Raw genomic sequence first — 17608 nt, 5'->3', positions numbered from 1 at the left:
GTTGTGAACAATAAGTATTGCACTAACAATTGTAGAGATATTCACTTTATGATATAACTGATGGTTCAAAAGGGTAATTATGATCAACAACTCACAGGCTTGGAAATGTGTGGGTGGTGGGTGGATACTGAAAAGTTTGCACCATAAATTGGGGACCAAGAATAGGGGAACAAAATTTACAAGAACAGTGGATTCTGAAGGGAAAGAAGGGTACAAAAAGATGGTGAAAACGAGTGCAATAAAGCACTTGGGACATAGCTAGTAGAAAGATCCATTTACTTATTTGCCTAAGGTCAACAAATTATAGGCAATATCCCTCTAAGCTGTATATCATAGTGATCACTGCATTGTAAACCCAAAATCAAAGATCAGATACATTGTTGCTTATGTTTCCCCAATGTTCAAGCACATAATCCATTTTAATTTTCATTTTTACATCTAAAGTGTTACTAAATCCAGGAGCCTGCATTCACTATATCTGGTCTCCCACAGTACACAGAACATGGACATGCAATTATTTTAGTAAATATAAACTGCTAAATACCCTTTCTCATCAGCAGTTAGAGCAGTCTTATGACTTCTATCAGTGTCTGGTTAAAGCTTGTATAAGGATGCAGGAGCCCTGACCCTCCTTCTTGACAATGCTGATTTGCCCTGATCACATGCACTCTCCCAAGAAAAAAGACAATACACAATACACACCAAACTGAGCATGTGCAACCTGACTTCAGTAACTCTGTCTTATCTGGACCTGTTTTGGAGTCAGTGGAAGAACAGGAGGATCTGTGCATACAGGATCAAACAGCCTTTTTTTTTTACACAAGGCAGAGTATTAAACCCTTAGGTTCCACAGTGAGTATAGCAAGCATTATTTACTGCATATACAGACTGATTTTGCTTTTGTGGGTTTGGTAATACTTTTAGTAAATCGTACCTGGTGATCCTACTAGTAAGTGATGTCCCCAGTGACTTTTTATCATAGAGAGACAATCCTCCCTCAGAGGCTAGGAATGCAGCAGTAACATTGTCCCCCTTTCTGCGTGCTCCTGAAAAGGACTACAGTAGGTCGTGCTAATACACAACTTACCTGCACATAGCGCTGTAGTCATTACAATAAACCAGTATGAAGCGGGGGAGGCACAGTAACAGAGTAGGGGACTAATATACCAAAACTGGAGAGAGCAAAATCTGGTGCCGCTGCTGTGCATGGTAGCCAATCAGCTTCTAACTTCAGCTTGTTCAATTAAGCTTTGACAATAAAACCTGGATTCTGATTGGCTTCTAAGCAGACCTGCACCAGATTTTGCGTGCTCCAGTTTTAGTAAATCAATCCCAAGGTGTGCTAAATGATTTGAACTTTGCCAGAGAAATCTTCAAGATTTGCAAGAGTTTATAGGAATGATTTTTTTTTTTCTGCAAATTGACTCAGCTATCCTGCTTCTCGTGTAGCTTAATCAAATAAGTCTTATTGGAAACTTTAGTTGTAATTTATTGTGTGATAAGTTCCACTTGTACTATATTTTCTGAAAACCTCAGGTGTATTTTTATAGTAATTAACATTTCATAGTAATTAACTTCCTCTTTATGTAAGTGTGCTAATCATTATTCTCCATGATCTATATTTGATTGGCTTTAATGACACCACATTTTCATTACAGCAACATATTCATGCTGTAAAAATTTCTTTAGTTATTCTACAGTTTTGCATTTGTTCTGAAAAGTTGCTAGGAGCCATTTTCTATAACTGTATTTTATATTCTAATTATTTCTCTTGCAGTGTGAATCCTGTGCTTTTCGTCTCCCAGAAACCAATGTGAGTAGACTTCTGATATATTGTACATGAGCGTAAAACAGCCCTTAGCTTAGGATTGTTACCTGTTTTTTTTTTCTTCTACAGTCTACTTTATCCTTAGGTATCCATATTAAATATTTACAGATTTATATCATCATATATCAGCATATTCTAATGAGTTAGACAAAAGACGCATGAATTTTCTAGCTCGTGGCAAATGCCAATCAAATCTTTGCATCCAAATATAAAAAGCTCTCCAGTGATCAACATAAACTAGCTGGGTGTACTTGGCAAGGTTTTTTTTTTTTTTTAATCAGGGACGTTTCCAACTTACCACAAACTAATATACAGCAAACTTAATGTTTTGCAATGTAAATGCTATTGCATAAAAATGCAGAACTTAAAGAGGAACTTCAGTCTGCTCACATAATTTGTAATAAAAACATCTTCGTCATTCTGAAGCTTCCCTCCAACCACTTTGCATAGTATTTTATATATACTGGGATTCTGTACTGGCCAAATATGCTGCAGAAATCTCCCTCCACTGAGTCTGGCTGCAGCCATTTTAACTGTGGGCAGCTGAAGCTGCTGCCTGTTCACTTCCTGGATTTCCATAGACACACACAGAGGCACACCATCAGCAGTGCAGTTCTCATTGGTCCTCTTATGACTTATCCGCCCTCCCTTCTGGGCAATCCCTCACGAGAGTGAGAGAAAGACAGCTGTTCATGATGTCATAAGCCTAGGCTAATGGCCAGACAAGAAACAGGAAGTGGGCTGTATAAGTTATTTACTGGCCGACAAAAAAATGTTTAACTATCCAAAATGAAAACAACAAGAAGATTTAATAGATGGAAAGTAAAAATAAATGACTGAAGGGGTGCTTTAAAGCAGAACCCCAGCTAAAAAAATATATAAATAGTCCATCAAAAGATAAAAATTCTGCAATATTCACTCTCACTGTGGAGCTATTCCCCACAGTACTTTATATTGTTCTCTTAAGGATTGAATAAGAGCCAACGTCTTTCAGTCCACTTCCAGGTCACAATGGGCTCAACCCCAGCCTGTGACTGGACAGTGAAGCAGAGTACAGGTTAAGTTGTACTCTCTGTCTCATCCTATCAGCACTGTACTTGTAAGCATGTGACCTTATTGGCTCCTTGTGCTGCTTCTTCTTCTCCCACTCTAAACTCTAAGCAAGCTCTCCAAGGGACTAATACCAAGTCAAATTCAGGTACCCTCCTTGCTTGTATTTAAAAAGAAAAAAAACAATTCATTATGTATTAATTCACATATGTCAAACACAAGGCCCAAAGGCCGAATCTGGCCTGCCGGGCCATTTCATGCGGCCCTCACACATCTCCAGCAGCTGCAGCACCTTCCTTGTCTCTGCCACACCTTGTCTCAGCAGTGATCAGCAGAGAGGAAGTCAGAGCTCCTCCACCAGATCCTGCGTTTCTCTGTGCAGCCATGGAGAGGCTCGTCTCTGCCTCCACATCTCAGCAGTGGTCAGCGGAGAAGAGGACAGAACTCACTCCACAGATCCTGAGCCTCTCTGTGCAGCTGTGGCATCCTCTCATCTCCCCCTCCCCTTCTCTCACAATTCATCAGACTCTGGCAGCTGACTCCAGCCCTCCTCTAGTCCTCCTCCAGACCCTGCACGTTCTGCTTCCCAGCTCCTCCCCCAATTTCTACCCAGCAGCAGCCCATACAAGAGGGATGCACTGTGATGTAAAGGGAGGGTGGGAGGCTCTTTACTTCTGATGGTGGGGGCCTCTTGACATCTGATGTAAGAAGGGGTGGGGGTGCTCTGGACATATAGTCTTACAGATACAACCGTGCCCTTTCAGGACAGCCATAATGCTGATGTGGCCCACAATTACATCAAGTTTCCTTTCCTGTATTAATAATTTAGAGCTGCAATCACCTTTAAAGCTGAACTGGTGAAAGAAAAAACTCCTTCCTGCCAAAGGTAAATGCTCATTTATGTCAAGTGGGAATGCATTGCAGTTTTACTTACCCAATCTTCTGCTCCCACAAGCTCCTCCATGCTGTAAGACTGCCCCCACAGCCTTTTCTCCCCTATGCCTCGGTGGTCTGATGCTTTCTGCTGTCATCAAGATAAAAGCATGGCCCATAGCCCTGCATTGGATGTGGGTACTATGAGGAAGAATCCACTGTTAGAACATACAGAAACAATGGGGGGATTTACTAAAGGCAGTTGCACTCTGCATGAACTGTTGCTCCCGAGCTTAGTAAATGAACACAATTTTATTTTTCCTTGCATGTGATTGGGTATTCTTTGCAAAGTGAAGCTTTATCTCATTTACTAAGCTCTGGATCAACTGCACTTTGCAAAGTGCACAGTATATTTAACTTGAGTAAATCAACTTCACTATCTGCCTGTGGAGCTGAGGAGGTAAGTAAAACTGCTTTTCTCATTCCTTAGACCTAAATAAGCATTTATCCCATGCAGAGCAGGAGTAGCTCCACTGCAATGGAGGATTTTTACTTTATCCACTGTTTGAACATAATCTCTCATGAACATTTGAGCAGTGATGGCACGTGCATTGTGGGAGCACGGGCGCCGTCCCTCCATCTCTGCTGCCGCCTCCCTATCCATGCACCCAGCCCCTTTCAGGATCCAGGACACATGGACTCCTATGGCAGGGGCGGGAGGGGTGTATTCTTTTTTAAGCGCCTGATTAGAGCCAGAGGCTCTAATAGGCTTCAGAGTAGGATGGGCTCAGGGTGCAGAGAGTGTGCCCCGATCCCACCCAATTGTGTGACCATATTGAATAAATATTTGCTATTTTCACAAAACAGTGCCTCCCCGCAAATCAGCAGGCAGGTCAGTGAGCCAGGTGTCTCTATTGGATGGAAGCTGCCTGGAGTAGACACAGGAGAGGAGGAGAGGATACCTGGTAAGTGTAGCAAGCCACTCAGGTGGGGGTGCTTTGAGTGTGCCATGAGCCATGAGGGGGAGGGGTGTGCTGTGAAAGTGCCGCAAGGAGTCATCCGGGGAGGGGTGTGTTGTGAAAGTACCACAAGGAGTCATCCGGGGAGGGGGATGCTGTGAAAGTGACACGAGGAGTCAGCCACGGGGGACGGAAGGTAATGTGAAAGTCCTGTGAGCCACCTGCGGGGGGGGGGGGGGGGGGGTGGTGCTGTGAAAGTGCCACAAGCCACCTGTTGTCCTGATCTGTATACTATCTGTGGTGCTGATCAACAGTATCTCACAAAAGTGAGTTCACCCCTCACATTTTTTAAATATTTTAATGTATCTTTTCATGTGACAACACTGAAGAAATTACACTTTGCTAGTAGTGAGTGCACAGCTTGTATAACAGTGTAAATTTGCTGTCCCCTCAAAATAACTCAACACACAGCCATTAATGTTAAACCGCTGGCAACAAAAGTGAGTATACCCATAAGTGAAAATGTCCAAATTGGGAAAAATTTGCCATTTTCCCTCCCCGGTGTCATGTTACTCATTAGTGTTACAAGGTCTCAGGTGTGAATGGGGAGCAGGTTTGTTAAATTTGGTGTTATCGCTCTCACTCTCTCATACTAATCACTGGAAGTTCAACATGGCACCTCATATCAAAGAACTCTGAGGATCTGAAAAAAAGAATTGTTGCTCTACATAAAGATGGTCTAGGCTATAAGAAGATTGCCAAGACCCTGAAACTGAGCTGCAGCATGGTGGTCAAGACCATACAGTGGTTTAACAGGACAGGTTCCACTCAGAACATGCCTCGCCATGGTTGGCCAAAGAAGTTGGGTGCACGTGCTTAGCATCATATCCAGAGGTTGTCTTTGGGAAATAGAAGTATGAGTGCTGCCAGCATTGTTGCAGAGTTTGAAGGGGTAGGGGGGCAGCCTGCCAGTGCTCAGACCGTACGCCACACACTGCATCAAATTGGTCTGCATGACTGTCATCCTAGAAGGAAGCCTTTTCTAAAGATGATGCACAAAAAAGCCCACAAACAGTTTGCTGAAGACAAGCAGACAAAGGACATGGATTACTGGAACCATGTCCTGTGCTCTGATGAGACCAAGATAAATTTATTTGGCTCAGATGGTGTCAAGAGTGTGTGGTGGCAACCAGGTGAGGAGTACAAAGACAAGTGTGTCTTGCCTACAGTCAAGCATGGTGGTGGGAGTGTCATGGTCTGGGCATGAGTGCTGCCGGCACCGGGGAGCTAAAGTTCATTGAGGGAACCATGAATGCCAAAATATACTGTGACATTCTGAAGCCGAGCACGGTCACCTACCTTTGGAGACTGGACTGAAGGGCAGTATTCCAACATAACAACCCCAAACACACCTCCAGGACGAACTCTGCCTTGCTAAAGAAGCTAAGGGTAAAGGTGATGGACTGGCCAAGCATGTCTCAAGACCTAAACCTTATTAAGCATCTGTGGGGCATCCTCAAACGGAAGGTGGAGGAGCGCAAGGTATCTAACATCCACCAGCTCCATTATGTCTTCATGGAGGAGTGGAAGAGGACTCCAGTGACCTGTGAAGCTCTGGTGAACTTCATGCCCAAGAGGGTTAAGACAGTGCTGGAAAATAATGCATTCTGAGCTTAAAGCACTCCTGATCCCTGCATTCTGAGTGTATTGCAGTCCTGATCCTTGCATTCTGCACTCAATGCTTTCCTGATCCCAGCATTCTGAGCGTATTGCAGTCCTGATCCCTGCATTCTGCGCTCAATGCTTTCCTGATCCCTGCATTCTAAGTGCAACGCATCCCTGATCCCTGCATTATGAGCTCAACGCATGTCTGATCCCTGCATTCTGAGCGTAACGCACTCATGAACCCTGCATTCTGAGTGTAATGTACTCCTAAAGTAGATCACAAAGACAGTGCGTTTTGAACACGGTGCAGAAAACACACATGGAACATGCCTTTCTGGCACCACATTCTGATGCGAACCAGCCCTAACAACATGACTCTGTGCCCGGTGATCTTTGACTTCAAGTAGATCTCCATCTCTCTAAGGCCGCGTACACACGAGAGGATTGTCCGTCCAACTTAGTCCGCTGAAACGTGTTTCAGCGGACAGTCCGCTCGTGTGTGGGCTTCAGCGGACTTTTTCAGCGGACAGTCTGGCGGACTAAGGCCGCGTACACACGGACGGACTGTCTGGCCAACTAAGTCCGTCAGACAATCCGACAGACAGTCCGTCCTACTTTTGAATGAACGGACTTGACCACACACGATGAACAGACAGTCCGCTGAAAGCTTGCGCGATGACGTGTACAGCACGTACGACGGGACTAGAAATACGACGTCCAATACACTGCAATGCAACCTTCGGCCGTGTAAATCCTTTCTGAGCATGCGCCATACTTAGTCCGTCCAACTTGCCTACTCACGAGCGGACTGTCCGCTGAAACCAAAGTTGGACGGACAATATTACGGAAATTCCGAAAGACTTAGGCCGCGTACACACGGGCGGACTGTCTGCCCAACTAAGTCCGTCAGACAATCCGACAGACAGTCCGTCCTACTTTCGAATGAACGGACTTGACCACACACGATGAACAGACAGTCCGCCGAAAGCTTGCGCGATGACGTGTACAGCACGTACGACGGGACTAGAAATACGACGTCCAATACACTGCAATGCAACCTTTCGCTGTGTAAATCCTTTCTGAGCATGCGCCATGCGCCATGCGTCCGTCGAACTAGCCTACTCACGAGCGGACTGTCCGGTGAAACCAAGTTTGGACGGACAATATTACGGAAATTCCGAAAGACTTAGTCCGCCAGACTGTCGGCTGAAAAAGTACGCTGAAGCCCACACACGAGCGGACTGTCCGCTGAAACACGTTTCAGCGGACCAAGTCCGTCAGACAGTCCGCCCGTGTGTACGCGGCCTAAGTCTTTCGGAATTTCCGTAATACAGTCCGTCCAACTTTGGTTTCAGCGGACAGTCCGCTCGTGAGTAGGCTAGTTGGACGGACTAAGTATGGCGCATGCTCAGAAAGGATTTACACGGCCGAAGGTTGCATTGCAGTGTATTGGACATCGTATTTCTAGTCCCGTCGTACGTGCTGTACACGTCATCGCGCAAGCTTTCAGCGGACTGTCTGTTCATCGTGTGTGGTCCGTTCATTCAAAAGTAGGACGGACTGTCTGTCGGATTGTCTGACGGACTTAGTTGGACGGACAATCCTCTTGTGTGTACGCGGCCTAAGATTGCCTACCCCTGCTTTAGCGCAACTGCAGTTTGCAAAGTGCACAGTCTATTTGCCCTTAGTAAATCAACCCTTATGTCTCTCAAGCCTCTACCTTGGGCAGTGAGGTTTTCCTTTTGGCTAAAAGATCAATATGGAAAATTCATTTCAGAAAACTTGAGCTACCGATCTATTTTTTCTGCATTTACCAACTGTTTGGATGTATTCCTTTGCTAAAAATAAGCTCTGCTTATGTATTGTTATAATTGTGTATTCATTTGAATTGGTCAGCAGTCAGAACCAGGGAATTTCCCAGTATTAAAAATGTACAGGGACAATTATATCATTCTTAGAACAATGCATGTGTTGTATATGGATAGACCTACTGCATACCTGGCATATTAATATAAGAAGTGCAAAAAGCCGAAGGATATGGTGTCTGTGTTTGCCATAGCAACCTACCATGTGCTGGTTACTGTTGGCAACACAGACACTTCTTTCTCCTAATTTCTATTGTAATTATTTTTTCTTTAATGCTGTAAAGACACAAAATTATAATTGTTAGCCTGGAATTAGTTCCCGGCATAAACCGAATGACTGATTTACCTTGATGAGTACGTGGACGGATTATTTAAGATGGAAAAAATGTTAGAGCAAAAGCAGCTGTGCATTTCTACCAGGTGTTGTTCACCTGGCCAAGTGTCTAATGTATACACTTCTTAGAGACATAACTTGGGGGGGAACACAAATGAGGTCTGTATAATTTCCTAATCTAGGGTCATCACCTGGAGGGCGGCTGTGTGCCGTAAACTATCCAGACAACTCCATGGAAAAAAATAATAATAAAGTCAGTAATAAAAACAAGAATGTATTTGATTTTCAGTAACATTGGCCAGCTTCCCTTCCACACTACGAGATACATTTAGCAGCATTTCAAGTCTAGGCCTGACTAGTTCAGCTTGTTTTCAGCTTGCGTGAGTTTTGATAAAAGGTAGATGGATAAAATACATAACGCCACGCAGCATATTGTTTGTAGAAGTGACAAAAACAAAAAGCTGTTAGATAGGCAGAAAAAATATTTGAATTATATACTATATGTGTGAGTACAGAAAAAAACTCCGTTATCTATACGGTTGTTTCACCAGTCCAAAAAAAAATATGCATTATAAAAGTGTCTCCCATGTATTATTTATAATTGCTTGCTTAAAAGAAAATAATCATAACGGAAATTTGTAAAGCTGACATTGCTGACCTTGCCTTCTTGCTTCAGTAGTTAGATTCACTGACCTGGAACAGACATGCAGATAAGGATTATGACTTTGGTCTGACTTCTACTGCATTCACAGTAAATTGGAACGTAATAAACTTGTGGGTCAGACTACCAACCAGGAAACTAGAATTTTCAGAAGGAGGTTAACGATAGCAGCATCCATTAGTTCTTTCATGACAGGTTTACTTTAATACTTTAGGGGGGCGTCCGACTCAATTTCTACACGGGCTGCATCAGCATTATGATTGCCTTCAAAGGGCCAGTTGTATTTGTAAGACTATAGAAAATGTATCCAGGGTTTTTTTTCCTAGGTGCAGGAACTCCATGTATCGAATGGCGGGTGTGGCCAAATTGTGGGGGGATCTTAAAGGGACAATAAATACCAGGAGTGCGTTGTATGCGAAGTTCAGGGATGCGGTACATACAGAGTGCAGGGGTGCGCTATGTACAGAGGGCAGTTTCAGGGGTGCGCTATGCAAAGAGTGCAGAGTTCAGGGGTGCACTATGCACAGAGTGCAGAGTTTAGGGGTGCGCTATGCACAGAGTGCAGTGTTCAGAGGTGTGCTATGCACAGAGTCCAGAGTTCAGGGGTGCACTATGCACAGTGTGAAGAGTTCAGGTATGCACTACATACAGAGTGCAGAGTCCAAGGGTGCACTATGTACAGAGGGCAGTTTCAGGGGTGCGCTATGCAAAGAGTGCAGAGTTCAGGGGTGCACTATGCACAGAGTGTAGAGTTTAGGGGTGCGCTATGCACAGAGTGCAGTGTTCAGAGGTGTGCTATGCACAGAGTCCAGAGTTCAGGGGTGCACTATGCACAGTGTGAAGAGTTCAGGTATGCACTACATACAGAGTGCAGAGTCCAAGGGTGCACTATGTACAGAGGGCAGTTTCAGGGGTGCGCTATGCAAAGAGTGCAGAGTTCAGGGGTGCGCTATGCAAAGAGTGCAGAGTTCAGGGGTGTGATATGCAAAGAGTGTAGAGTTCAGGAGTGCGCTATGCAAAGAGTGCAGAGTTCAGGGTTGTGCTATGCAAAGAGTGTAGGGTTCAGGGGTGTGCTATGTATTGAGTGCAGAGTTGAGAGTGCACTGTGTACATAGTGCAGGGTTTAGCTCTCTTTCACAGGCTGTCCACATCTCACTTCCACCTCGGGTTGCCACCTCATCCCTTTAAAACCAAATACATATGAATTACACAGGTTCTGAGGATATTTTAATGCAGCTAAGGCACCAAGTGAGCTTAATTATCACCTCAATCAGCCACAGAACCTGTGTAATTAATATGCGTTCGGCTTTGAAGGGATGAGGTGGCAACCCTACTTCCACCCCTCCTTAGCTCAAAAACTCTGCACCACTCTCCCTCATCCCCCACTTCTGCACACATCTCAATCCACAGCCCACATCTCTCCTGCCCCCTCCCCCCCCCAAAAAAAAGTTTTGCATCTCACCTGCTTGGCTCAAATCAAATACCTCCTGGCAGTATAAGCGGCTCCTCCTCTTTCTCTCACTTGCAGGGAGATCATTGGTCAACATCTGTGCACCCAGCACATATGGGGATAACAGTGCAGCTTACCAAATGATGCCCCATCCCACCTTTGTCCGCGTTGTCAGTGCAGGGCAGGCAGGGATCTGTGAGAGCCACGAGAAAAAAGCTGTCCTTGTAAAAATAGAGGGACATTAACCCAAATCAAGCACAGTCCCTCGAAATCAGGTAGTAGCAGGCTGATAAACTCATCTCTCCGTCACTCTGCTTTCTCCTCCTATCAGCATGGCTTTTGAGAATACAACACAGCTGACTGGCTCCTTGAGCTGCTTATTCCTTTGTGTGTTCTGTTGTTTAGATACTTACACTCTTTGCATTCAATATAGTGGCTTATTGTTCAGCACCCTTTGCAGGGATAGAAGAGCATGCTGTATAATGTGTGCAAGCAAACATTCATTATCATAGGAAACCTACTTTGAGATAAGTTTGGAAGCTGCAACTGTGAACTTAAAAAAAAATTCTCTTTGCCTGCCTGTAATTCTGATTCTCTGATATAAACCCGTTCTGAGTCACTGACTTGGAACATACAGCAAATTAAGTCAGACAGACTGAGACAATTGATCAGCATGACATCCAGGCAAAGGAATGCAGCTCTGTATTCATTTAGGTCCAATTTCACTTTAGGGAGTCACCATGGCACCCTGCACTCCCAGTACAACACTGTAGAGATAAGGGTGGTGATGCCATAACATCATTGAGGATTGCCTAGTGCTGGAGAAGACACAAACAGGACCGTGCCAATCACATGACCAGCCTCAATATTTTTAAAGGAGAAGAACTTGGGGACAGGATTATTTAATGTATTTCTAAATGTATGCAGTGTAAGCACCTGGATTTGGACTCTGTAGTAGCCTATTGTAACCTATTTACAGCAGAGCTCACACTAGAAGTAGGACAAGGAGTCAATCAGTTTTGCTTCAGTGCTCATATGCTAACAAAGCATTAGGAATGAGCAATCTGAGTAAGGTTTGCTGCACGTTCACTACAGCTAGTGGGAAATCTGTAGACCCTAAACATAGTGCCTAAACCTATTTTGAAGGCTATGGGAGCAAAATCTTGTTGACATTTTAAGCCTAATTTGTAGGCTTATATTAAAAAAATATTGAAATGTATATAATGGGACTAAGCAAAATGGTGCCACATCCCATTGTAATAAGAATTAACCTCCCTGGCGGTACGATTATTTCAGATATTGGGTGCTGAAAGCGGTACAATTATTTTGCATGAAAATTTGGCGTTTTATATTGTAGTTCTGTAATTCTTAGAAATAATTCACTTAAATCTGTCCAAACCAGAGTCTAGTAGACATCCCGGGTATGATTTAGTTTGAAAAATTAAATCATAAATTATAATATAATAAATAACTATAAATAATTATACCAAATAATAATATAATAATAATAAATATTCAATAATGTAATCAAATCCAAAACACTGAAATGTGCTCAGTTGCAGAATTGTCGCTGTCATTACTTTTCAGTATTTGATGACAGATCTCCCCACAAATCACTATCCCTCAATTCTGCGAGTGATTACAATTTATTATCGCTGTTTTCTAGCTGCTCTAAAATCATTTTTGATGTAAAGGGACAGTTTTGGTTGCTATGGACAATCTCCAGTTTCCAGGCATAAAGAACAGTTTTTATAATATAAAACTGCATGCAGGACACTGGAGAAACCACTAGGGACAAAGGGGATGTGAAATAATTATATACAGCAATGTAATCTGTAAGATTACATTATACCACATGTAATGTGTGTATTTTACTTTTTGAATTTGGCGCCGATCTCCGTCCCCGTGTGTTGCAACGCTCACAGGGAATAGATCGAGCGGAGGGCGGCTCGCTCGTACAGAGGGGGGACATTGCTGGATCCAGGGGACAAGGTAAGTAAACTCATCCTGGATCCAGTGATGCAGTCCCGAGTCTGGCTTGGGGTTACCGTTAATGGTACAAAATTTTCACACCAAGCCAGGTTTAGGAATACCGCCGGGGGGGGGGTTAAAGAAAAGAAATATGAATATGTGAAATTTTAAGGCATGACACGCTAATTTATGAAAAGCAATTCTTTTTTTTATTAACCCCCCTGATGGTCTTCCCGAGTCTGGCTCGGGGTGGAATTTTTGTACCATTAGCGGTAACCCCGAGCCAGCCCCTCGGGACCTTCTCGCGCGGATCCAGCGTTGTCTCCCCGCTGTACGAGCGAGCCGTGTCTCGCTCAATTTATCACCGAGCCGATCTCCGTTCCCTGTGAGCGTTGCGACGCACGGGGACGGAGATCGGCGCCAAATTCAAAAAGTGAAACACACAGTATACATACAGTATAATGTAATCTTACAGATTACATTGCTGTATGTAAATATTTCACATCCCCTTTGTCCCTAGTGGTCTGTCCAGTGCCCTGCATGCAGTTTTATATAATAAAAACTGTTCCTTATGCCTGGAAACTGGAGATTGTCCATAGCAACCAAACTGTCATTTTACATCAAAAATGGTTTTAGACCAGCTAGAAAATAGCAATAATAAATTGGAATCACTCGCAGAATTGAGCGACAGCGATTTGTGGGGAGATCCGTCATCAAATACTGAAAAGTAATGACAGTGACAATTCTGCAACTGAGCACATTTCAGTGTTTTTGATTTGATTACATTATTGAATAATTTTTATTATTGTTATATTATTATTTGGTACAATTATTTATAGTTATTTATTATATTATAATTTATGATTTCATTTTTCAAACTTTATTATACCCGGGATGTCTGCTAGACTCTGGTTTGGACAGATTTAAGAGAGTTATTCCTAAGAATGACAGGACTACAATATAAAACGCCAAATTTTCATGCAAAATAATTGTACCGCTTTTAGCACCTAAAATCCTAAATAATCGTACCGCCAGGGAGGTTAACAGCTTCCGGACCGCCCCACGTACATGTACTGCAGCAGGGTGGCCCTTCAGCATGAAATCACATACCTGTATGTGATTTCAATTGCTGGGTCTGCTGATTGGACACAGCGGGAGTAAATCAGCAGGCCCATCCGCCGAGAACCGCAGATTGCTCTCAAGGCAGACAGAACAGTAGTCTGCCTATGTAAACAAGGGAGATCGCTGTTCTGTCAGAAGGGAATTGCCCCTGATGTTATCCCCTTCCCTGCCAGTGTCAGTACAGTGACAGTGCATTTTTTTAGCACTGATCACTGTATTAGTGCCACTGGTCCCCAAAAAGTGTCACTTAAGGTCGACCTAGAAGGGGGGTTATGTTACACTCCCAGTTAATAAAATAACACAAGCAATTGTATCAGTATAATAAATTGCATTATGTGATCATAGCTGCACAAATATATTCAACATATTATAAGCAGGGAGTGAGGTAAGCCTGAATCCTCAACGCATTTCAGGAGGCTGGATAGGGTGAACAACATATGTTATGTAATAGGTTTGCTAGAAGACTGGAGGTTGCCACTATCTTAATGTCTGCCAGGCAGCCGTGGGGGTACTTGAATTAGAAACAAGGAGGCAACCATCAAGAGGAGTGTTACTTATAAATTGTAAATTGCAATGATTTATAATGAGAGCTATGTGTAGTACAAGATCATGTGTCTCTCTAGTGAGCCCAAATGGTGGTGAATTAAGGGTCAAAAATCAGCAAGGTATTATTAATAGTCCAAAATCCTAAAAACAGCAATATACACCTGCATTAAGGTTACACATGGCTCCCTGCAAAGTTGAAATCCCATGTTGGTGGTATAGTGGTATTCGTCCCCTTTATTAATGATATGATGTCCTTCAAAATCTGTATCAACCCTTATCCACTGAATGGACCCAATGACCTTTCCAACAGGATGACCCATACTATGACAATCATCTCCCACCATTACACCTGTTTCAAATGACAGTTCCCCAGCGCTGCTGGAATGTCAACACACTTCCTCACTATACAAAGAGCTACTTTTAGTTTCTGTAGAAGCAATGTAGAGCTCAATTTAGTGCCTCAGTGGGGTAAACAATAGGATCTGTCCTTGTCTATTCACAGAATGCCCTGTAATTTGTGAAGAGAATACAAGGCGTTTTGTGAATGGACAAAGAAAGCGGAAAGCAAGGTTGAAATACAAAATCCCTTCGCTGGATGTGCTTGGCAGACCTGTAAGCAATCCCTCCTCACTGCATGGCTAGTTAACCCTTTCATATGCTATCCATAATTTAAAAATAATTTTTGGGCTGGAATTACACTTAAAAAATGTACCTGTCCCAACTTACATACAAATTCAACTTAAAGCGGAGTTCCAGCCTGGGTGAAAAAACTAAAACTAAAAGTCAGCAGCTAGAAAAACTGTAGATGCTGACTTATTATATAAGGACACTTACCTGTCCAGGGAGCCCACGGTGTCGGCACCCAAACCCGACCCATCCATCGGCTCCGGGTGTAGGCTCTGGCATTCTTACTAAGGGAAACAGGAAGTGAAGCCTTACGGCTTCATAGCTCTTTTCCTACTCTGCATGAGTGAGTCCCCAGGGCACTTTCTGAATGGTCCCGTCATCTTCTGGGACACAAACAGGTCCCAGAAGGTGACGGGGGGCAGGAGGAGGGCACAAAAAAACACAAAAGTGACATACTTCGCCGCCGTACCAGGGGATGGAAGTCCGGAAGAAAACACTCCAAAAAGGTATGAAAGAAAAAAAAAATCCAAAAACGAGGTGGGAGGGGGGTGCTTTTGTTTCAAATGGGGTTTAATTTTTGCCTGGAACTCTGCTTTAAGAACAAACATACAGAACCTGGGGACTGCCTGTACTAATTATATATTCTTTGTTGAAAGTCTCAGTTGGATTATTTCCTGTACATTGATTTTGTGTATTTATGCAAATATTAAGGGTTCAATCTCATTTTTGTTTTGTCTGCAGGTCTCAGCAGGACCACCAGGCCCCAGGGTAAGGATCTGTTTATAAGACAATTTATACTTATTATAGCTGATTCTACATTGGAATTGCCTTTGGAGCCCTGGAGTTTAACTGTTTACTTGACTTTGATTTCATGATAATGCAAGAAAAAGTTTGGATTTTTTAATAAACATTGGGCCATATTTAGGAAAACTGACCAGCTGTTGGTGGTAGCTTTAAGAGTGCTGGATTTTTGGTAAGGAGTTGCTGAGGAGAATGTAAGTGGTCTTCTATTTCTTTTCCTTGAAAGGGGAAGACCTCAAATTGTTACCCCAAAAATATTAGTGTGTGGTTCAGAGGAGCCTTCTATTAATATATGGTATTCACATGTCTCATTCTTAGACATCCCAACCTGCATAAACTCATTTCAGGGAGGTGGCAAACACTCATCTCAGGGAGGTGGCGCTTTTCGTGCCCACAAACGCCCCCCCCCCCCCCACGGCAAAATATTATTTAAATCACTTCTTCAATATTTTTTCGCAGTGCTTCTGGGGAAGGGGGTGGGGGTGGGTGGTATGTGGCTGGTGTCAGTAGTTTTTTTTTTATCATTAATTTTTTTTACAATTTAATAAAAAAAATAAAAAATTCACAATGCTTTTTGGGGGGAGGGGGTTGGGGCAGTGGACAGCATTGGTAGGACAGGGGAGAGTGGTGTCAGTCGTTTTTTAATAAATTTTTTTACACTTTTTAATTTTTTTTAGAATTCGTTTACAATTTATTTTTTATATTTTTTGGGGGGCTTTGGTGAGATTTCAGGGGTCTAAACAGACCCCTGACATCTCCCCCTTGAGACAGACAAAGGAACTTAGGGCACACATTCCCCAGTCCCTTTCTCTGCACTAAAGATGAATGAACAGGAGACAGAGGCTCCTGTCCATTCATAAACTGAGCAAAGTAAACACAGTTTACTATGCTCATTTATTACAGGACACAGGAGCGTTCCCAAGGCACCTGGCGGGAGAGGAGGGGAGCCAGCTGCGGGGGATGAGGTGGGCCAGAGGAGAACGGGAGGGGAAGAGAAGGACATGGAGGGGGCTGGAGAAGAACAGGGGGTGGAGAAGTACATGGAGGGGTTTGGAGGAGAACTGGGGTGGAGAAGGACATGGAGGGGGCCGGAGGAGAACGGGGGTGGAGAAGTACATGAAGGAGGCTGGAGGAGAATGGGGGGTGAAGAAGTACATGGAGGGGGCTGGAGGAGAACGGGGGTGGAGAAGTACATGGAGGGGGCCAGAGGAGAACGGGGGCGGAGAAGGACATGGAGTGGGCTGGAGAAGAACGGGGGTGGAGAAGTACATGGAGGGGGCCGGAGGAGAACAGGGGTGGAGAGGTACATGGAGGGGGCCAGAGGAGAACAGGGGGTGGAGAAGTACATGTAGGGGGCTGGAAAAGAACAGGGGTGGAGAAGTACATGGAGGGGGCTGGAGGAGAACAGGGGTGGAGAAGTACATGGAGGGGGCCAGAGGTGAACGGGGATGGAGAAGTACATGAAGGGGGCTGGAGGAGAATGGGGGTGGAGAAGTACATGGAGGGGGCCGGAGGAGAACGGGGGTGGAGAAGTACATGGAGGGTGCTGGAGGAGAACGGGGGGTGGAGAAGTACATGGAGGGGGCTGGAGGAGAACGGGGGTGGAGAAGTACATGGAGGGGGCTGGAGGAGAACGGGGGTGGAGAAGTACATGGAGGGGGCCAGAGGAGAATGGGGGCGGAGAAGGACATGGAGGTGGCCCGGGAGGAGCACACAGAGCTGCTGGGGATGATGGGTGCAGCTGGAGGGACAGCTGTGATCACCGATCTCCCTGTATAGCATTACAATTATATAAAATGTATTACATTTTATTCCCTAGGGTCTCTGCTAAAATATATATAATGTTTGGGAGTTCC

At 44.1% G+C, this 17608-nt stretch overlaps 1 protein-coding gene across 10 annotated transcripts in view; it reads left to right on the top strand.

Moving 5' to 3' along the window:
* Positions 1-17608, top strand: part of COL16A1 (collagen type XVI alpha 1 chain) — a 294574-nt gene that overhangs the window by 119784 nt on the left and 157182 nt on the right. For all 10 annotated transcript variants that reach the window (XM_077481956.1, XM_077481958.1, XM_077481954.1 and 7 more), the window contains exons 10-11: positions 1778-1813; positions 15693-15719. In XM_077481956.1, coding sequence (XP_077338082.1) covers positions 1778-1813; positions 15693-15719 — 63 coding nt within the window. The remainder of the gene's footprint in view (positions 1-1777; positions 1814-15692; positions 15720-17608) is intronic.

The sequence above is a fragment of the Lithobates pipiens genome, unplaced genomic scaffold (genome assembly GCF_037356315.1).
Source record: "Lithobates pipiens isolate NorthernLeopardFrog02 unplaced genomic scaffold, aLitPip1_a1.2 Scaffold_16, whole genome shotgun sequence".
NCBI classification, from domain to species: domain Eukaryota; kingdom Metazoa; phylum Chordata; class Amphibia; order Anura; family Ranidae; genus Lithobates; species Lithobates pipiens.
Note: the sequence above shows the minus strand (reverse complement) of the source record. Positions and strands in the feature narration are given on the sequence as shown.